Genomic DNA, 22,496 nt, shown 5'->3' on the forward strand with positions numbered 1-22,496 from the left:
GACCAGAAAGACTCATGATAACAGAAGTAGATCAGTATTTATAGGTGAGAACATAACATTTTATTCCACAACTGAATTAACATCGGAGAGATCTGTTTTGAATTTTAAAGAAAGCCACAGTATACATCACAAATTATATTTCACACAGCTTTTTCTTCTGCCTGCTACATCTCATTTGTCTGACAACCTACATTAGGATTCTGTACAAACACTTCTAATGCATCAAGCAACAGATCAGAGCAGATCTCAAGCTACTGAAAAAATCAGGGTAACCAGCGAGTTATTGCTGGGATAAATAAATAATATTTTATATTATTAGACACGTGTACCAAAACAGTGGGTTCCAAAAATAATTTTAGACCATTTTGTTTAGTCCAATTAATATTATTTGGTGTAAATAGCCCAGATTGATAAATCCATGTTAGAAATTCTAAAGGTGACTGGGGAAAGAAAAAAAACCAAAACAATAAATATGAACAAAAATACATTTAGGGAAGCTGAAGTTCCCCATTGTTTTGCATTCATGGGATGGAAACCCCTGAGGTACATCTATGCATCACGTTCTCTAGAGAAGAAATAAAATGTTATAGAAGGAAATCTCCAAAAATACAAAACAAAAAGCAGAAGAATCATACAGGTTTTTGTTAACAGTCCTATCAAGAAGGCAGTAGCACCAAGGGAACACAGATGGTGGGATTCAGTAAGAGGATGATATCTGGTGCATTCTTGGTGCTTTAACTTATGTGCAAAACGGGGAGCCTTTTAACTATCCTTCGAAAAACATGATTTTGGTCCTCATTCTGTCAAATCGTTTATTGCGCAGCTGACGCAGATGTAGTCCTCATTCTCAGCCTGCTCAGCAGACACTCCCACACAAATCTGGTGGAACCACTGGTTACAGCTGCCATCGCACTGAACCCAGTTTACCTGCGAGGACGAGAAAGTCCATTAATTATTCATGCACGCAAACAGACGCACAATAACCCTACTATACAAGCAAGAACGGTGCAGTAGATTAGAAAACAAAACCTCAAGCATTTCAATTATGTTAAAACTAACCTCGTTTCCTTCTGGCTGTTGACATTGCTTTGCCGAGCACACAGACCAATCCTCCTCCGAGTCATCGGAATACGATAGGTCAGAAAGGGAGTTGGAGGGGGAGGTGGTTCGTTTCTCCTCTCTTCTCCTTTCTTTGTTCATTTTAGGCTTCTTTTTCTTGGGCTTCTTTATCTTGTCTCTGTGCTGCCCTTCCATGTTCTCTTTCTCTAGACGCCGTTTGCTGTTCTTCTCAAGCCTCTCTGGTTCCTTCTTGGTCTCTGGAACGCCATCCTAGATAGAACAAATTCAAATCAAAATAAGTCAAAAGCTCCGTTCTGAAACGTAGTGAGCAGTCTCACCTACATAAGCAGCTGCCTTCTAAGGCCCCGTTTACACTAGTGCGTTTTCGTTTTAAAACAGCGTTTTAGAATGAAGACGATCCTCGTCTACACTGGCGTTTCAGAAACGATCTCCGTTTACACTACACAACCTAAAACGCATATCACGTGACCATTCATGCATGTACAGCCGTAGGAATAGGTAGATTCCATATTTAGATCACGGACGCATCTACGTACTTGGAGTGATCGAATGGGGAATCTACCTGTACATCTATGGGTACAACAACGCACATGATGTTATTGTTTACACGGTTGTCAATGATACGCAGAGCGAATGTGGGCAGCCACACCATCATTTTCAAAAGTCTCCGTTTTGGTCCGTTTACACTGAAACGCAACCCCGGAGTTTTCAAACTAAAATGAGGTCTGCAGCGTTTCCAAAAGTCTCCGTTTTCGAGGGTCGAAAACGCTGGAGTAGTTTAAACGTAACCGTAGCAAAAGTTATGCATTTTAAAACGAAAACGCACTAGTGTAAACTGGGGCCTAAGTCAGCATCCCAACAGTTACAGAACCTCATGTAAGTGGATGATGTGGACTTTCTACATAGGAAGCACTCACTGTTAGAAGTTTTTCCAAGACATATGCTGCCGTGCTAACAGTACACAAATATTAGATGTATTTTATTTAGGTTAAACTATTTTTTTTTTTTAGCAATACTCAGATTTATTATTGAAGAAAATACAGGTCCTTCTCAAAAAATTAGCATATTGTGAAAAAGTTCATTTTTTTTCCATAATGTAATGATAAAAATAAACTTTCATATATTTTAGATTCATTGCACACCAACTGAAATATTTCAGGTCTTTTATTGTTTAAAACTGATGATTTTGGCATGCAGTCATGAAAACCCAAAATTCCTATCTCAAAAAATTAGCCTATCATGAAAAGGTTCTCTAAACAGCTATTAAACCTAATCATCTGAATCAAACTAATTAACTCTAAACACCTGCAAAAGATTCCTGAGGCTTTTAAAAACTCCCAGCCTGGTTCATTACTCAAAACCGCAATCATGGGTAAACTGCTTTCCAGAAGGCCATCATTGACACCCTCAAGCGAGAGGGTAAGACACAGAAAGAAATTTGAACGAATAGGCTGTTCCCAGAGTGCTGTATCAAGGCACCTCAGTGGGAAGTCTGTTTGTGGCAAAAAAACGCTGACACAACGAGAAGAGGTGACCGGACCTTGAGGAAGACTGTTCGATTCCAGACCTTGGGGGACCTGCGGAAGCAGGGACTGAGTGTGGAGTAGAAACACCAGAGCCACCGTGCACAGGCGTGTGCTTTTGAACCAGAAACAGCGGCAGAAGCGCTGAGCTGGCTACAGAGAACAACACTGGACTGTTGTCAGTGGTCCAAAGTACTTTTTTCAGATGAAAGCAAATTTTGCATGTCATTCGGAAATCAAGGTGCCAGAGTCTGGAGGAAGACTGGGGAGAAGGAAATACCAAAATGCCTGAAGTCCAGTGTCAAGTACCCACAGTCAGTGATGGTCTGGGGTGCCATGTCAGCTGCTGGTGTTGGTCCACTGTGTTTTATCAAGGGCAGGGTCAATGCAGCTAGCTATCAGGAGATTTTGGAGCACTTCATGCTTCCATCTGCTGAAAAGCTTTTGGAGATGAAGATTTCGTTTTTCAGCACGACCTGGCACCTGCTCACAGTGCCAAACCACTGGGAAAGTTTACTGACATGGTATTACTGTGCTCAATTGGCCTGCCAACTCTCCTGACCTGAACCCCATAGAGAATATCTGTGGGATATTGTGAAGAGAAAGTTGAGAGACGCAAGACCCAACACTCTGGATTTGAAGGCCGCTATCGAAGCATCCTGGGCCTCCATAACACCTCAGCAGTGCCACAGGCTGATTGCCTCCATGCCACGCTGCATTGAAGCAGTCATTTCGCAAAAGGATTCCCGACCAAGTATTGAGTGCATAACTGAACATAATTATTTGAAGGTTGACTTTTTTTGTAATAAAAACACTTTTCTTTTATTGGTCGGATGAAATATGCTAATTTTTTGAGATTTCATATCATATGGGTTTTCATGAGCTGTATGCCAAAATCATCAGTATTAAAACAATAAAAGACCTGAAATATTTCATGCAATGAATCTAAAATATATGAAAAGTTGAATTTTTATCATTACATTATGGAAAATAATGAACTTTTTCACAATATGCAAATTTTTTGAGAAGGACCTGTACATGTTTATTTTAGTCTCGAAAAGCATGGTCGTGATGTAACATTTTCCAGCCAACCAATTATTCTTCTAATAAACATTTACAATTTACATTTATGCATTTAGCAGACACTTTTATCCAAAGCGACTTACAGTGCATTCAGGCTATACATTTTTTTTTTTACCAGTATGTTCGTTCCCTGGGAATTGAACCAATGACCTTTGTGCAAAACAAAGCATGTATACCACACATGTCATAATCAGAGCTTATAATTTGTAAATAAATAATTGCTGAATTCAAAACAGCAATTAAAAGGTGCTGTGACCGATAGGTTTCCCCGATGCATTCAATTATGTCACTAAACGGCGATGCCAAAACTAAGAGCACTTTTGTGGAATATATCTTACTCCAAAATTTTAATTTTTTTTATGTTACAGCTCTTCAATTGCGCTGGCGCCTCGCACGCACACACCCCACATATTCACAATTCAAACTTACACAGTATGTTCATTATCAAAATAAAATAATTAAAGAACAATAAACATAATACATATTACCATTGCACTTATCTGTATATAGTAAATGCAGTTATTATTAAGCGCTTGTTGACATCCTAAAACATGAACAACGACGTTACCAATCTAATATGTCTTGCAATATCCTTTCTGCGCGATCCTCTTGTAATGTTTACACCATGACAGAACTCGCTGCTTTGGCAAGGGTACTGAAACACCGTCTAAGCTGTTCGCCAATAACAATGCTCTGGGACAGCTAACCAATCACAACATTTCGTTTTTTGGAAGGCGGGCCTTCATCAAACCCGGAACTAACTAAGCCGTTTGTGCCAGGCTAGGGATAAAGACTAGAGAGCATGTTCAAGTACACCCCCAAAACAAAATCAAGACTTTGTAAAAGAGCATAATAGGACCCCTTAATGTCAATTATAACTTATGTTATAATTATGAACTTCATACTATTTTGTTTACCTGCATGTCAGGTAAACAAGAATGTGTTACATTTTTAAATTAACTTCAAGTAAATATTAAGTACATTTTTTGTCAATGGAGTTCAGTTAACCAAGTTTGGAAATCCTTTGTGTGTGTTTGATTTTGTTATTTTTTTTATTTAATTAACTATTACTATATTTGGACTAGTAAACAAGTTGGGGATGTTCTCTGACCTGTCCTTTGCTGTGCGGGGGGCTCCTGTGAGGTGGACTTCGGTCTTGAGCAATGTGATACTGGTGATCGTGTTCGCTGCTCTGCAGGGAGTGCTGGGATGGTGAAAACCTGTTGAGCAAGCTGCTATAAAGTTGCTGGAGCTCGGGTAAAGTCACCTGCATCAGAAGACCTTCTACCAACAGCTCCTCCAACTCAGTACCGAGTTCTGTAACACATGACACAATCCCAAATGTTTAACCCCAGACAATCCCATCCACTCGGTAAGTGTGTATTAAAACAAGTGTCTTTGTCTCACCATTGAGAGGAATACATGGCTGCAGCATGTAGAAAGAGATGTTGCTCCCTACCAGTGTCGGAGATGATGCTGTTCCAGGAATATGTCTTGCCTGCATCATATTAATAGAACAGAACATGAATATAAACAGAAAAGTGTCACATTTTAATAGATTTTCCTCTACAAACTAACTATATTCAAAAATATTAAGCTCACTTTTCCATTCGGATTCTGTGTAGGAGAAACCAGCTGCACTTTGTGTTGCCAGCGCACCGTTCTCTCAATCACATACCGCAGGGCATCACCCTCAGGAAGCCGAACCCGAATCCGCTGTAAGGAAGCAAGCAGGGGAAGCACCTTATCCAGGGGTGGCTTCTCGGACCGCTTGCAGAGCGGGCATAACCACGGTAGCCCTATCTGGATGTCCTTGAACCCTGGCACACAGCCGCTGTGGTAGGCGTCTCGACAGAGTTCACACTGTAGCATAGGGCCTGCTGGGACAGTGTGACACAAGCACACTGTGGGGGCCAAACAGCTGGGTGAAGACTGAAACTTTGACTCATTTGAGGTCCTCAACATAGACAGGCTCTCCAGCTCTTTCTGATGCACCTCACTGAGAGTGGCCATCTGTTTGGAGAAGAACACAAGTCTGAGCAGATACCCAAATGTCCATCACAGACATAAACAGTCAGGACTCAACATTAAAGATGGTTTATTCTGGACCAGATTTAAAAATCACTGCATAAATTAAATTAATACTCTATGTCCATACAAAAACACAGAATCATAGCAATGTGCCAGTTTACTGTGTAACCAAAAAAAAAAAAAATAATGATTTATATATAATGTGGGAGTTTAAATTATGAAATACACTGGGACTCTTATTTTGAAATGCTTTACTTCTACCAACCGCTCATTCCAAAAGATTAGGAAGATAAAATGGGCACTGTTACAACCATCTACAACATATTACAATATAAATACACAAGGTAATCATTATCAATCAATCATTAACAACAGTAAACCATTCAAATCATTCAATAAATGCACAGTATTATTTATATATTTTTAAATGCTCTGAAACAGAACCATGTATATGCAATAGCTAATGTGATTATTCAATCTGAGTTTAATCAAAATTTTAGAACATATTGCAATTCCTAATTTCCATCCCCAGACTTTTTTAACCTCTTTAAATAATAGACTTTTGTAATACCATTTAAAGGGGACATGAACCGCATTTTTGTTATTTTATAGTTCTCAGAGTCCATTTATAATATTAGCAAGATCGTAAAATATCAGCAAAAACATCATAATTTAGAAGTAACAGGCTATTTTCTAAACTGTTCTTGACCCCCTCTTTGAAAAACGATGTTTTGATAAGTGTGCCACTTAAGTTCATCCACTCTTTCCCAACGTCACACAGTGTCTGACACGCGGCCCAGTGCCTCAAGACTAAAAGCAATGTAACCCAACAGTTTGTTTTGTATGTTTAATCAGTGATTCTGTCTACACTTATCTTGTTTTTACATCTCTATCATATTTACTCACCTACTACTACATATGTGAATCAGTGGGTTGGGCTAAAGAGGCAATGAAGTAGAAGTAAGCGTTGCTCTTCTGCAGATGTGTCTTTCATTGCACTACAACATCATACTAAAACCAAAAATGAAACTCTTTTGGCAGCTTGGTTTCAATAAAAGCTGTTTTTGGAATGACAAGGAAGTTTTGATTTCTGGCAGTATGTTTTTATAGTACACTGACCTCCCATATGTGAAAATATTCATGACCCCTTTAAGACATTTATGGTCTTACATTTAAACACTAAAGACAGAAATCCTGAAAATAAATACATATATAAATTTTTGAGTGCTGCATTGGCAACTCAAAGATCAAGGTCAGCAGGACTAACAAGAACCTGTTTGCTTTTCAATTTAGTTTCAAACCTAACCAAAATGTGACTTACTGCTGAAACTGTATCTTTGCTCGTAGAAAGCGCCTTTTCCACATCAAAAAGGGAGTCTAGTTTTACTTCAACTTTTTTGCAGGGTACTGAAACATCCTTGGCTTTTTTAGACTTTGACTTCTGCGGCCCATTCTCACACCTAGGACACAAAACTAAAGACACAAACAGAACAATACACTTTACTCACAAAATTCTCATAGTTATTCACATCCTAAAAAAGTACCGTTGTAAATAATTATGTACCTCGAGGAGAGAATGGGATGAGTTCCTCAACAGGAATGTTTTAGCTGCACTCTCCTTCCAGGCCTGTACCTCAGATATTAAACTTTCCAGTCGAGACAGTGGTTCCAGCATTACCGGAACACTTCTGGCTCTTGACACAAGTTCGGACAGGGCAGCGAGACCAGGAATTCGGCCTCCAGCCTGTAGCAATAAATGTTTAAATGGACTGAGCGCTACTTGCTCAAGGTTCTGTGTATTCAATCATAGGGTTATGAATGATACAGAATTACAAAAACACGCAAAACATACCTGAAGAGCATCAGCTTCCATTATCCACTCTTTGGCCCTGTTTACGCAGTCCTTTAGTTGAAGACAGCTGGGCAGGTATGCTGGGATGCTGTCAACTTCCTGTATAGCTGCCTCAAGAGTCTCAATACTATGACGGGGCCTAAAATAAGCACATAAGTTAAAATGCTGCTTTACTTTAAAGATGCTAAACTAACCTAGATTATTGGGTCAGTATTTTTTTGAATTATAGTATTTTCATATAATTATACTTCTGGAATATATTTAGCAAGGATGCATGAAACTGGTGAAAAAAGTGACAGAATTTCAATTCATTAAAAAATGAACAGTTTCCACAAAAATATTAAGCAGCACTATACTAATACTATTACAGTCTTTGTGAGTATGCGACTTTTCAAAAACATTAAACCTTACTGTCCCTAAATCTTTGAACAGTACATTGTCCAGCGCATCACCTACACTGTCCATACATTGTTCAATGTCACAATAGATTGAACCAGTTAATCTGTCAGGAAACAGCTTTAAGTCAAAATGCAAACCCGGCACATTTTTATTCCCCATCAGAACTAGCTCAGCCATCCGTGTGTGTGTGTTTTATAGCACGCATGTTGGGAGAGCACGAACTGTACTAACCATAAGCCATTGAAAGAAATAAGTAAAATAAAAATTTGCAAGCAAAATTTTACCAGAATGCAAATAATTTTGTTGCACAATCGACATGATCATGTACACTGCCAAACCTAAACCACCAGAGTTGCTTTCACTTTTCAGATCTTAATGATAGAAGTGGTAAAGAGTTTGCATGGTGCCACAAAAGCTTGTCAGTGGAAATTGTCACCATTTACTCTTCCTTGTGTTATTCTAAAACACATAAGAAATTAATTTTGTTTAAAAACAAAAGATGATTTGTTTTTAAACCTAAAAACAATTTGTGCCTTGTTTTCTCTTAATGAACTTTTGAAGCATTAAAGTTTTGGTCATCAAAGATCACCCAGACTTGCAGATGTGAAAGACTAAGGGACAGAAATCTCTCAGGTTTCATTATTTCAAAAATAATTTTACAAAGACATGAATGAAATTATGATAGAATTTTCCTTTTTGGAGTGAACTATCCATTTAAATTACAATAACATTTAACTTAAATACAAACCTAGCAGTGAGCATGTTATGGGCCTTTTCTTCCCAGTGTTCACAGACAGTGAGCAGCTCCTGCAGGCGGGCCATGGTTCTTTCCACACATGCATGCGGTGTCAGGCCCACTCCTTGATCTATGAGCCTCCTCATGCAGTCTAGACTGAGGTCAGCTGGCTGATCGCTGGCTTCCTGAACGGCCTCCACCCAGCGGGCCTGCTCCAGCCTCTGCCTCAACACCGCCAGCTGAGGCAACTCCACATCCATGCCTGCACCTTCATCTAGGAGGCTCTGAAGAGCAGAGGAACCAGGCATGTCCTCTGCAAGGAGATCCGAGCTCTGTTGCTGGAACTGTTCGACGCGGTTCAAAAGAGCCTGAGATGGAAGTAGAGACAGAAAATATTAGATCATCACCTAAGACATCTAGGAGAACTGCACCAAGCATGTTGTGTGGTTGGGTACCTTTAAGAAAGGGGCCTGTCGGATGGTACAGGGCAGGTCATACAACTGATTGACAAACGACCTCAGTTCCTCCACAGTGAGCTGGTTCTGAGACTTTCCCCCACCGGAGCGATATCTATTTACACAAACACAGATTTGTATCCATTTAAAACTAGTGAACGTACAAGACCTTCAGATAGCTCTATAATCCAGAGGAAAGAGTAAATGTACCTTGTCTGTCTCTTGCCGTTGAGGAGTTGTTGGGCCATTGAGGTACATCTATCTGCATTCTGAATGACTTGACGCAGGTGACTTAGCAAGTCAGTCTCAGGGTATGACTTCTTCTCTGCTTCTACTACCAATGAACGAAGCTCCTCCATATCTAATAAGAAAGCAGAATCCCTTGTTTTAGTTAAAAAAGTGCTTTTAACTCAAGAGACCCATTATTGCAGAACTGCCACATTTGTACAAAGCAATTAAATAATACCTATGTGAAACAATTAAACACAGTAACACATTTGGTGGGGGATGTACATATTAACTGCTACAGCTGGCTAAAGTCTAACAAAACGGCACCAGCCAGCTGAAACAATTCTTAACACTTTTATAATAAATGAATTATGCCTTGAAACTTTGAACATACATGAATAAAGTGTAATAAAATGCAACACTGAGCTTTAGGGTTTAATACTGGGGATTTCTAAAGGATAAAGACAAACACATTGCAATAACAACTCACCACTTTTATTATCTTGATCTGCTTTCAAAATCTTGTTAACTTTAGATGCCCAGTCTTCATAGGACTCAGCACGAGCCGTCAAAGCCTGGAACAATGGCTTCAGTTCGGCAAGTGTATATTTATAGCTGGGCAAGTAAAAGACAAAAAGGTTAATTTAAGAAAACCTGCTAAATTAAATTAAATTTGCATTTGATTTATCATTCAGAGGTTTGTCCTATGCTTTTGCAAACACTCACTTGAGCGTATAGCTTCTAGCAGGGCAAGAGCAGAGGTCCTCGATGTGATGGAGACAGACCAGCTGGTCTGGGCTACAGGGACAGGTGATGGCAGACAGGTAACAGGTGGTCCGGCACTTAGCACACTGCCTTTCCTCATCTGGCAGTAAATCATAGTCAACCTGGTGGGAGTGCCACACGCCCTAGAGAACAACACAAACACAATGGGATCAATTAGTAACAGACAGACAGACCCTGAATACAAAATGAACCGAGACAACAGAGCAACAGGCTTAATTACTTGAAGTAAATAAATAAATGCATATACAAGATATTACTATTTTAATATTACAGATCGATAGACAGATAAGATACATATTTTGTGGTTATTCAACCAACTTGGTCATGAAGTCCAAGTTACAGCAGCTTACATGGGCTAACCGCCATTAAGATAGCCACCCACCAGCTTATAGACTTTCTCACGGAGCATCTTCTCTTCCAGAATCATTGCACACATGTCCTTCTGGACAGCAGAGGCCAGTTCTAATTCTAGAGAGTCTGCCTTGGTGGCAATATTACAGGTCATCTCATCGTGGGAGAAAACACAGTATCTGTTGAGGGACCGGTAGTGCTCGACACACTGGCGACCAAGAGGCATCTGAAATGCAAGACCGTATTCGAGTTAATTATGCTTCATAACTTACATTGCAATATTTATGCTTATCCTACATTTAAGTCGCAATGAAACTGAAGCAGCGACAGATCACTGTATTGTGACGTACACCCGAGTATAACAGATTAGCAATCTGTGGTTCATTGGATTTTAAATTGTGGGTGTTGCACTAAAAAAAAATTATTGCAAGCTTACAGTCGATTTTGAGAAACGGGCAGGGTTTAAGCAGACTAAATGACCAGAGAAAAGACATTATGATACTGATTGCACATTACAAGGTCAAAAATGTTTTAGAAATGAAATATGCATGGATGAATAGTTTACAATAGGATTAATAACACTTATTTACAAAAAAAACAAAAAAACAAAAAAAAAACAGCATGAATTTTAATTTCATGCCAACTAGGGCTGGGCAATATGGCCAAAAACATAATCACGATAATATTTTTTATATTTGTCAATATCAATAATTATCTTGATAAATTTCAAATATTTCTTTCAAGTTTAAAAGCAGATTTCTTCTCCTGAGTGAAAGTTGTATTAACAGACAGTTAATTGTGACTTTAAACTTATCTTTATGGTCAGAACATGACAAACACTTCATGTTTTCGAATTCTTTACACTTTTACAGTCATTCTTCCTTAAAATAAATATCTTAATAGAAAAATGTATTTCTTAGTTTCTGCATGTTCTAATGGTGACATTATTTCAAATCATGAAGCACGTTTGTGTTGCCTGACTTTGATGACATGTATCTTCAGCACAGTTTGCAGTGCAGGCTGCAATATTAATAACATTACATTTTTTGTTACTACATTTTCAGTAGTATCAGCTTGAGTTGAGATGCAGTTTGAGTTTTATTAAAATTAACCATTGGTCTTCCATAGTAGCATACCTTTTTGCATTAAACCACACATATAGCACCTCAATACAACGGTAAAAAAATAACTATATGGTTTCTAGGTATTTGTTTGAAAAACAGTAGCCTAGACTAAATACATTTAGTATAAATGCATAAACACTTTAGCGTCATCACAAAAAAAATACTGTAATTATATTCCATTAATCATTTAATACATGTCTACATTAATAATATAATAAAATTTGCTATGAATATCCCACATTTATGCCACAATACCACGGTGCAGTTAGTGTTACTACAGTTTATCCATTATAAAAGATGTAGATTTAAAAGCCTTCTGACTGTATAGCGGTGCAGTGTTTCTCAGCACTGTTTCATCTGGCTTTAAATTAGTTTAAGTTATTTGTGTTCTTCACTGAATTCAAGCTCACACTGGATCTCATAGCACTGCTTAGTTGTTTTGTGGCTGAGACTCATCAGTGAGTTAATGCATCTGCTCTAGCAAGCTCGCGCTGCACTGCTGTTTCAACTTTGAGCCGAGCAGATGAATGGACCGTGTGGCATGGTTCAAATGTTTTGTTCTGCTTTTAGTGCATGAAGATTATATCAAACTCACATTATTGCTTTCTCAAGGAAAATTATATTGCGATAATTATCATTACTTTTATATTTTTTAATTATGTTTATGGGCTTTTTTTTGCCTTTTTATATTGAGAGGACAGTGAAGAGATGACAGGAAAGTATTGGGTGGAGAGAGGGGAGCAGGATCAGCAAAGGACCTCGAGCCAGGAATCGAACTTGGGTCGCTGTGAGCGCAGTTGCACTATATGTCAACACATGAGGCTAAACATGAGGCTATCGGTGCCGACTATCACTATTGTTTTGTTGACCAGCAATATTGTTTTAAGTGCCTTTTACCCAGTCTGCAGTGCAGAAGTTGACTGCCTCAGCGAAGTTGAAGCCCTGGTTGAAACCACTGTGATAGGCCCTGGGGAAGGTAATGACAAACTCGCCAGCACACTGGTTTGTACGGTAAATCTAAAAGGAGAAAAGATGAGGTAACTGATTAGGTGTACCTCAGATTAATAAAAATAACTTTATGTTATTAATGGTCTTTGTTTAGTCCATAACGCCACTCACTGGTACTCCATGCTCCATGAGAACATTTGGGTTCATGATGGTGACCAGCTGGTGGAGCAGGTCTGGCTGAGACTCAAAGAGCTCAGGGGCCAGGCTCTTCATCACATTCTCCAACTGCTCAGCAGCGTAGCCAGGAGCACCATACCACGTCTTTGGCTCTCCCCTGCATATCAAAACAACAAAAGAGAATGGGAAAAAGATCAATCTCAGAGCATGAATTGTTTTGGTCTCAGAAACTGTTAAAATGAAGCACAAACAACCCATTTAATAAGCTATGTACATGAAGAGCATGTACACTCGCTCAATCTACCATGTTTAAGGGATAGTTCACCCAAAAATGTGAATTCCGTCATTAATTACTCACCCTCTTGTCGTTCCAAACTTATAAGACCTTTGTTCATCTTCAGAACACAAACTAAGATATTTTTGATAAAATCTGAGAGCTCTCAGACCCTACGTAGACAACAATGCAACTGCAATGTTCAGAGGTCCAGAAATGTAGCAAGGACATTGGTAAAATAGTCCATATGACATCAGTGGTTCAACCCTTGGTGCGCAAAGAAAACAATAATAACAATTTATTCAGCAATTATTCTCCCCGATTTTCCATCTTCCGCCATTGGAGAGTATCCACTGAACGTAATCAGTGCTGTTTATGTTCAGTAGACAGTGTGCGCATGCTGAACGTAAACAACGTTGATTATGTTGATTACATTCTGAGATACTCTCCAAAATGGTGGAAGATGGTAACTTGGGGAGAAGAATTGCTGAATAAATTGTTATTACTGTTTTCTTTGCGCACAAAATGTATTCTCATAGCTTCGGAAAATTGTGGTTGAACCACTGATGTCATATGGACTGTCTTATCGATGTCCCTGCTACATTTCTGGACCTAGGAACATTGCAGTGGAGTTGCTGTCTACGAAGGGTCAGAGAGCCCTCAGATTTTATCAAAAATATCTTAGTTTGGGTTCCGAAGATGAATGAAGGTCTTATGGGTTTGGAAGGACATGAGGGTGAGTAATCAATGACAGAATTTTTATTTTTGGGTGAACTAACCCTTTAAATAGGTTACTTTTAATTTGGAAAGTGTGAGTGGATTACCAGTGCAGATAGTTGATGGAATAGCTCCAATGGTCCTCAATGTGCCAGCAGAAGGAGGAGAAGCACATTCCCACATAAAGCCATGGGAGCTTCATCCCACAGATGTCTGCTGTGACATGAGTCAGCACAGATGCATCCAAAACAGGCATGTTGTTGAGGTTCCAGCCACTGCTCAGATAATCCTGGACAAAAAAAAAAAAAGTGATTTCATGAACCTGCATTTTTAATCTTAAGATTTAGGTTTGTGCTTTCATACAGATTGCAAGAACAAAGCATTTCAGGTCATTTCTGTACCTCCTCCTCTGGTGAGACCTTAAATGTGCCGTTCTTAACAGGGAAGCCACTTCCGAAATCTTTTGAAGCAATATCAGCCCCATACTCTACAGTGACATCCTCCTCGATGGTGCTAACCAGCCTCCAAAACTCCTTCTCCACCAGCTCTGTGGGAACCATCTGCCAAACAATACAGCCGATCACTTCATATTCCACATGGTATGCAACCATTTGTCTCACAAAAGTGTTGTTTAACAGACATACATGAACAGGCATGTTAAAGTAGTCAGACTTGAAAGAGTCAGCCATATCTCCAAAGGTGCGAAGGGTGTAGTCTCTGGAGGCCTGCTCGAACCCAAACGCCACCGGTGGCTTACCACACTCCTAAAGGGAGGATAGAGAGGCCAATGATTACAAACGAAATGCAAATGACTACTTGTACTACTAAGCGACATCACGTACTAACAGACAATAGGTAATAGGTGCAGGGAACACAAACAGGAGCAGCTGTAATTTAGTTACAAAAAAAAGCTTTTAAGAATATGACTCCGTAACATGATTGTTTAGTGATCTCATGCAAACCTTTGCTTAAATAAATACAAAGACAAAGAAGACATCAGTTTGCATATGCAGTCGGGAGTGGCTCACCTGAGCCAGGCACTTGGGGCATCTCCAGTCCCCTTTGGGGACGTCGTGGAGGGGTGGGATCAGACAGAAGGTGTGATAACTGTCGTCACACCCATCACAAAGCAAGAGTCTATCTTCATCACCTCCACCCTCACATACCAAGCATATGTACTGCTCCACCTGTGAGGAAAAAAGTAAAAATTTTGGCATAAAGGAATGCACTGCATACTTTGTTGTGTGAAAACCAAAGGGTCCTCTGACCTTCGCCCTCACCTTTGATTTTTCACCTTCAACTTGCTGCTCAATGGGTTCTTCTTTCACCTGGATTGGAATTTTCTTTACTGGAAGAAATTTATAAAGTAAATAAGTTTGAAATTCCACACTGCATTGAGAATAAAATTTGGGAAACACTACCATACAATAGTTTGAGGTTGGTTAATGTATTTTTAATGTTTTTGAGAAGTAGTAGTAGTTAATTATTTTATTGCCATGCCTAAGGCTATCTTCATGGCAAAAACTGTGCTGGGATAATACAAGGAGTAACATAAACACAAAATAAAACCAAGCTAACACAAAAACACAGCAGTTAAAATTATACAAGTTTTTTAAATTAACATGATAAATAAATTTATAATCTTTTCTGGTAAAATCTTACTAAAGTCCCTGAGTGAGCATACTTCATAAAAGAGTTTTCTACTTGCATTTAAATTGGGACATTCCAGTAAAATATGTTTCATGGAAAGGGGGTTCTTGCAGAAGAGTTGGGTCTTCGCCTTTAAGCAAAAAGGCATGGGTCAATGAACTATACGACATCTCGTAAACACCACTTGATCAAATCTTGTTTTAAAGGAGATTAAAAGTCTCTTTCAGATTTCAGGAAGAATTTCATGCATTTATTTTTAATGTTTTTAAAAGATGTCTCTTGTGCTCACCAAGGCTGCATATATTTGAGCAGAAATACAGTAAAAACAATAATATGGTGAAATCATTTTACAATTTAAAATAATTGTTTTCTATATTAATGTATCTTTAAATGTCATTTATTTCTGTGATGGCAAAGTTGAATTTTCAACAGCCTACTTTAGTCTTCAATGTCATTTCTGAAGGATTGTTTCTAATATGTTGGTGCTCAAGAAGCTTATCTTAATATGGAAACCCAGATATCGTGATTTTTTTTTTAGGATTTTTTGTTCATTTGAGATAGAAATGTATTGTAACAAGGTAAAAGTCTTCTGAACACATACATACACACACACACACACACACATATTTTGTAATATATAATGTATATTGTTTTTATTTACATAATATATATCAATGTGTACTGTGTTTATTTATTATGTATATATAAATCCACACATACAGTATATATTTAGAAAATATTTGCATTTATTTACATGTATATATTTATATTCATATAATTTAATAAATATATAATATATAAATGCAACATTTTTCTTAAATTGTACATGCATGGGTGTGTATTTATATATACATAAATATACACAGTACACACACACATATACACTATGTAAACAAAAACTTTTATTTTAGATGCAATTAATCGCGATTAATCGTTTGACAGCATTAATATATATGCTTTTATTTTTGATGATTTTAATAGATATTATTATTTTTTTTTTGTAGATGGATGTTAATACTACGCTATAAAGAACTTTAAAGCCCGGGACACACCAAGCTGACAATCGGCCGTTTGCCATCGTCGGGCCGATGGCGAGTGACGGACGGGCTTGTTTGTTTGGTGTGTTCCACTCGTCGGCTCTCATCGGGCTCACATCGGCAGCAGTTTGCCCCATCCAACATGATGAATCGGCGTTGGGGCCGCGGTACAGAGAGAAGGCTGTTTAAATGTTACGTGATCTTTCCCAATCATTCTAATAAGCGAATGTTTTCATAACAACATAAGCCGCTTAAAATGATTAAAGTTATCAACGTTACTGATATTTAAAATGGTAAGCAAGCACTGCTTTGTTTACATTTCTTATATCTGCATTTATCTCGTATATCTTTGTTTCGGTTTCTCCTTTTGAATTATGAATATATACTTTTAATAGCTGCTGATATGAACAGCTCGTTCCTCTCACGCATGCGCAGAACGCACGTGTTAGTTTGCCGTCGGCTGTAGTCTGTGCGGTGTGTTCCAGCGCAGCTTTTTGATCCGACGCTGCCAATGCGAGGCGACAACACCGACAGCATTCATCGCCGCTAGTTCTTTGAAGTCGGCTTGGTGTGTCCCGGACTTTAAAGGAAATGTAGAAATAAAAAAAATATGGATCTGTACCTGGTTCTGGTTTTGCCACATATGAGCCCATTCTCCTCCTCAGGTTGGGTTTTTCGCACACCTCACCCGGCTCTGATTTAAAACAGCGGCCCTATGAAAACAGGCAACGTCAGTAATCAAGACATTACGATCTACTAGACACTACTATCCAGTCCAGGTAGGAATCAGACTTCTGTATCTGTCCTTTACCTTGGTCCGTTTTGCTCTGCGGGCGATAGTGCAGGTTTCCACTGGTTGCACCGACTGACGCTGGAGCAGATCATGGGGTTTATACTCCTTGTCTTTGGTGTCATTAGTCAGAGTTGGCTTCTGAGAGTTCTGTTGGAGAAATATTTAATGTTGACAATATCCAAGTAACAAGCCCATACATCAACAATAAAAAAATCTTACAATGAAAATTTCAAGAATACAAATGCATAGCTGTATTTATAACACCATAATAAGTGTGCACATGTGGCTTCACTCTTATTTAATTAACCGGAGAGCCACATGACAGCAACATGGACATTATTAAAGCCAGTAACAGTGAGAGGCAAAGCAGATCACCCCTAGGGTATTAACCATGGGGTAAAAGCAGCAGGCGAGTGGGCCTAGAGCTCAGGGCTCAGTGAATGAATTCACACCCCTTTATGGGTGGGGGGAAGGGACTGTAAATACAGCACTGAAAAACATGCACGTCAGAGAAAGCTGTTAACCACTGAACCCACAGGAACACCAAAACACAGACGAACAGCCTACCAGATACTACTTAAAGAGTAAAAACAAACTACAAATGACACCCTATAAAAACATAAACAGGAACACAACCTCAAGTTTGTTCACTGCATTTCATAGTTGTATTGTGCTGAAGACATTTATGCAAACTACTGTGCACCTAATCTGCACTGAACATATATATGGTGAAAATAAACTAGGCTGCTTATCAATAATGCTTCATAAATTGGGGCACCATTTCCATTCAGATACAGTTGAGTTCTTTGCCAAAGAAAAAAAATGGCTGTGCCATAAAGAACATTTATCAGGAAAAGGGATGGAAACTGAATGATATAAGGTTGAAAAGGGAAGTTATACAAGTGCTTTAGTGACCTCACCATAAGATTAGCTCCTGTCTGGAACAAATAATATGGGTAGAGAATCCTCTCATAGTGAGCACGAAGGTGAGAGCCAACTGCTTTGCCGGGAGCAAAGCCCATCTTCAGTGCGATCTGGGTCCATTTCCGCTCTTTACAGACCACATCAAAGCCTCCCTCCTCTTTGACCAGCTAGACAGAGACAGGGGGTCAACAGAGACATGTTTACATCCATATTTCATTTTCACAAAGGCCACTGAGAAAGTATAGGACAGCATTTTCAACTCTGGTATCCTAAATTACCCGTCACCTGCAGAAATTAGGTAATATGCTTTAAACTTTGCACATGGCCACTAGAGATGACATAATCTCAGTCCTACCTTGTAAAGCACATACAAGTCCAGAGTTTTGCGCTCAGCATGAGGAATTTTCAATGTACAACCCTGCAGTTCCCAGAACTTTGCTATCTGGTCCAGGAAGTTGAGTTTCACTCTGGTCTGGGCCTATAAAACAATACCACACAATACAACACAAGTCCAACAAAGTTCTTGTTTTTTCAAAAGCGTGTTTGGGGTATTATATATATAAAATCAACAACTGAAAAATCAAAAGAGATGGTGACAACAATGAGGACTTTTCTTTTTGTTAGTGACCTTTTCAAAGTTGACACTAAACCCTGTGCTTTAAAGTGTGGCAGACCAAAAAGAGGTCACGCTGGTTGCAGGTTTTGGTTTAGGTTTAATAAGGCCACATGAACATATTTGTAAATACAAAATATCTAACAAGAAGGACATAAATAAAAAAACGTCTCACCTCTAACTCATTGAGCCTCTGAATGCGTGGTGTGAAATGCAGTCTGTCCACATCACAGGCAAATGGTGGCTGCCAACCCTGACATAAAGAAAAGCCTTTACTCTTACCATTTGCCAAAAGACAAAGTCCTGTCTAATGGAAGAAAATTATTTGTGCTTATATCTGCATGTGGGTATTTCATTTACCATCTTTCTACTAAACAATGAAACTCATGAATGCAATATGTAAGCGATATAACATTTAATTTACATCAAGACAATTAAAAAGATACTGTTAAATACTAGTACTCAAAACAATATCATGATTGTCTTAATTTCAAGAGGTCCTGATTTGTTCTCCAGTCTCCACTAAATCACTTTCGTTATATGTCATATGGTAGGTATTAATTTCATATTATACATATAAAATAAAGATATAGAATGGTCCAGATGTCCACACACACACACACACACATATATATATATATATATATATATATATATATATATATATATATATATATATATACATATATATATATATACACATATATATACACATACATATACACACATATATATATATATATATATATGCCATGAAAGCATATTCGCAGTGCAGCATACTAGGATGGGTAGAGAAGACTACAATACATGTCTTTATCTTTCCACTGAGGCCTTTTTAGGGTGTTAACATTTGTAAATAAGACAAACGCAAAAACATGCATAGCTAAAACAACATCTGTGCAAACGTTTAAAACGCGACCTAAACTGAATTTCACGTCTCACTTGCGTTATTTACATCAAATTTCAGTTTCAATGGCCAAATGCAAATACACAACTAGCACAACATGGAGGACAACGGCTGAGACCAAATTACGCCACCTCAAACTTCAATATTTTTACATGTTTGTTTCAAGATTCAACTTAAACCTGGAAGTATTTGATAAACGACAGAAATTTGTTGACAAATGCAGCGGTTTTACGTTATTTGCCAGCAAAAGTGGCCATTGTTAGTCAAAACAGTCTTTCCGTAGCACCGAATAAACAGTACAAAATGCATTTGAGCCACTTTTGAATAAAACAGACACTTTAACGCCATATTTCAACATCAGAGAACCAAATAAAATATTAGATTTAAAAGCAAATGCTTTGACGTTAAAGGTAAAAATAGGAAGTTGCATAGATGAAAAAAAAAACGTTCATCAAAAAGTCCAGATTTTTCGCAAAATGTTCTAAACTACATGTAAAATAAAGTTATATAATACTTGGAAATTCACTATCGAGGATTGCTCGTTTGGGTGGATGCATTCCAGCCAACATTGATTTTGGAAGACAATAACAATCGCCACATTCTGTCCCCCAACATTTTCCATCAAGCAAACATTTATTAAAAGTATCTGCAAAAAAACAGTCGTGGTACTCAAAAGAAAGCAAGAGTACGATAAAACTCTCTTGGAAAGAAAGTAAGTGATGTTATTGTGGTCGCTATTGGTGTAAACCACACGCAAGCATTCACGCATAGCTAGTAGCTGCGCGCACACACGCACGCGCCGTTACGAACGTTCGCAATGGCTGGAGCCGCAATCCGCCATGTTGAAAAAACCTGTCTTCAGAAAAAGTGTTTCGGGATCTGCGATCTGCGAGTAAAAAAGACGACCGAGAGCTGGCCTGCATCTGACAGTTCTGTTATATGTCGAAGAAACTTACCGGGGGCGGTCGGATCTTGCAGATGCCAGTGTTTTCTGCAATTGGACGTATTTTGTTGATGAACCCAAAAGGGTCGGCAAATTCCTCCCAACTGGGCTCAAAGACAGGGCACTCCGGTGGTGGAATAAACTCGTTGGGTCGTGAATGGGTCATTCTGGGGAACTTGATCCAAATGATGACATGTAGAAACTGCAGTAAACTGTTTGAAGTTGAAGTAAATGTTTTAATTAGTCTCGAAAAGATGCCATATTAAAGAATGATTACACCTGAACTACGACAATTAACATCCTCATCCACTTTGGGAAACGTACACACAGACGGAGTGCCGACGTTACAGTGCTTAGTAGTCTTCCGCTTTCAAAAGTAGAGACGGTGGATTTCCTTTCTCGATCCGACCTTCCGTCCAATGTAGAATTTTTTAACTTTTTAAAAATGTAAAATGCACACTTTAATTTTCCATAAGGTATGGCAAGTGGAAAAAACGCATTATTCAATATCGCAACACTTATGTAACGATCAATACTAACAAAGGTTTTGGTTTTGTAATGGTCAGCAATGATCAACATGATACAATAAAGCACCAAATATACATCACTTTTATTAACTGTATTATAGCAAACAAAATATTCAATATATATAATTATATTTCAACTCTGACATACGGAGCTGTTTATAAAAGTCACCCAGATTTTATGTTCAAATGCGTTTGCTTTTTTTCCTAGCTCTATCTCCTGGCGAAGGCGTAAACATTTTAAGTAACAGACAGTACTCTCATAAAATCTGTGGTCAAAAACAAAGCTTTTATATATGACAAATCCCTCAAAAACGTTCGTACATCTGTGCTTTTTAACGTCTCCACTAAAGAGTTTAAAAAAGGCAGAAGTAGGCTGCCACAGAATTAGAGAAGTGACTCGCGCGGATAGATACACTACAGCTTCACTGTAACCGGAATTACTTCTTTAAATGGACTCTTTCAAGTTACCCACTCGGAAGTAACAGATGTTGTCCAGGGACGACGAATTTAGCCACTCTCCACCCGATTGACATTTAAATACACGATTAACATATGGAGTGGGGTGGCATCGTGCAAACAGCACATCAAAAAACATTTTAACATATAATCCGTGGGCATTTGCAGCGTCACATGACCTGATTTCGGAATGCGGGATTCTTCAGCGGAAAATGAAATACTGTGCCAAGAAGACAGAAAGTATCTCACCGTACTGGCGTTGCGCTTGACTTCTGTCTTTACATATCTTTGTGCAGAAGCTCCATCAACATCCACCGTAGTATTCCATGCGAGCAATATCTATAAGCACGTACCACACGTCAACTCGGAAGCTGTCGCCGTCGCCCCCTGTAACACAGGACAGATATCCCCGGTTCCCTGATCCGCCTATCGCAGGAAACAGCTCGAGTCCGCCGAGACACACTGAGGTGTGGCGGTAGTGGCCTGACCTGTTACCGACGATATCAAGGATATTGTTTTTGAAACTAATAAATCTTCTTTGCTGATTTGACTTCATTACGGTTTATTTTCTCCAAATCACTTTAAAGCATAAATGTTTATTAATATTCTTGTTTACAGCAGCGCATCAAATCAGGGTGTTTAGATGTATCTATTATGTTTAATATTTATCTAAAACATATAAAAAATATATACATTTTTGTTCAAAAAAGATATATTAAAAACAGCATATATAGATTTAGTTTGAGGTATGAAAACTGCAAACGAAATTTTATGTATATATATATATATATATATATATATGTGTGTGTGTGTGTGTGTGTGTGTGTGTGTGTATAGTAATTATCTAAACCATGAGTATAGGTATATTATTTTGTTCAAATG

At 38.5% G+C, this 22,496-nt stretch overlaps 1 protein-coding gene across 3 annotated transcripts; it reads right to left on the bottom strand.

The window, feature by feature from the left end:
* Positions 1-18: 18 nt before the first annotated feature.
* LOC109098572 (lysine-specific demethylase 5B-like) lies at positions 19-22,057 on the bottom strand. 3 transcript variants are annotated; one of them, XM_042734140.1, is made up of 29 exons: positions 21,864-22,056; positions 20,645-20,843; positions 18,957-19,034; positions 18,524-18,646; positions 18,165-18,335; positions 17,263-17,391; positions 17,074-17,164; positions 15,473-15,544; positions 15,045-15,112; positions 14,793-14,951; positions 14,409-14,528; positions 14,166-14,324; positions 13,872-14,053; positions 12,768-12,930; positions 12,546-12,665; positions 10,556-10,750; positions 10,114-10,295; positions 9,878-10,002; positions 9,370-9,520; positions 9,160-9,274; positions 8,717-9,072; positions 7,570-7,708; positions 7,282-7,461; positions 7,039-7,191; positions 5,289-5,699; positions 5,094-5,184; positions 4,798-5,003; positions 1,060-1,329; positions 19-927 (listed from the first exon to the last, which is right to left on the bottom strand). In XM_042734140.1, the coding sequence occupies exons 2-29, from the start codon at positions 20,795-20,797 to the stop codon at positions 796-798; spliced, it is 4,494 nt and encodes a 1,497-aa protein (XP_042590074.1). In that variant the 5' UTR covers positions 20,798-20,843; positions 21,864-22,056; the 3' UTR covers positions 19-795. The 3 variants fall into 3 exon arrangements, with proteins under 3 accessions (XP_042590074.1, XP_042590075.1, XP_042590073.1); XM_042734141.1 differs by lacking the exon at positions 15,473-15,544; XM_042734139.1 differs by lacking the exon at positions 15,473-15,544 and having other exon boundaries at positions 14,793-15,112; positions 21,864-22,057.
* Positions 22,058-22,496: the final 439 nt, after the last annotated feature.

Source organism: Cyprinus carpio, chromosome B11, assembly GCF_018340385.1.
Source record: "Cyprinus carpio isolate SPL01 chromosome B11, ASM1834038v1, whole genome shotgun sequence".
In the NCBI taxonomy this organism is placed as follows: Eukaryota; Metazoa; Chordata; class Actinopteri; order Cypriniformes; family Cyprinidae; genus Cyprinus; species Cyprinus carpio.

Excerpts from the sequence above, each read along its gene's own strand:
- LOC109098572 (XM_042734139.1), bottom strand. The coding sequence starts at position 20,797 with ATGACCCATTCACGACCCAACGAGTTTATTCCACCACCGGAGTGCCCT. Across the intron at positions 19,035-20,644 it reads GCAAGATCCGACCGCCCCCG|GGTTGGCAGCCACCATTTGC; the intron begins GTAAGTTTCTTC and ends TCTTTATGTCAG. Across the intron at positions 5,004-5,093 it reads GCCATGTATTCCTCTCAATG|AACTCGGTACTGAGTTGGAG; the intron begins GTGAGACAAAGA and ends CATGTGTTACAG.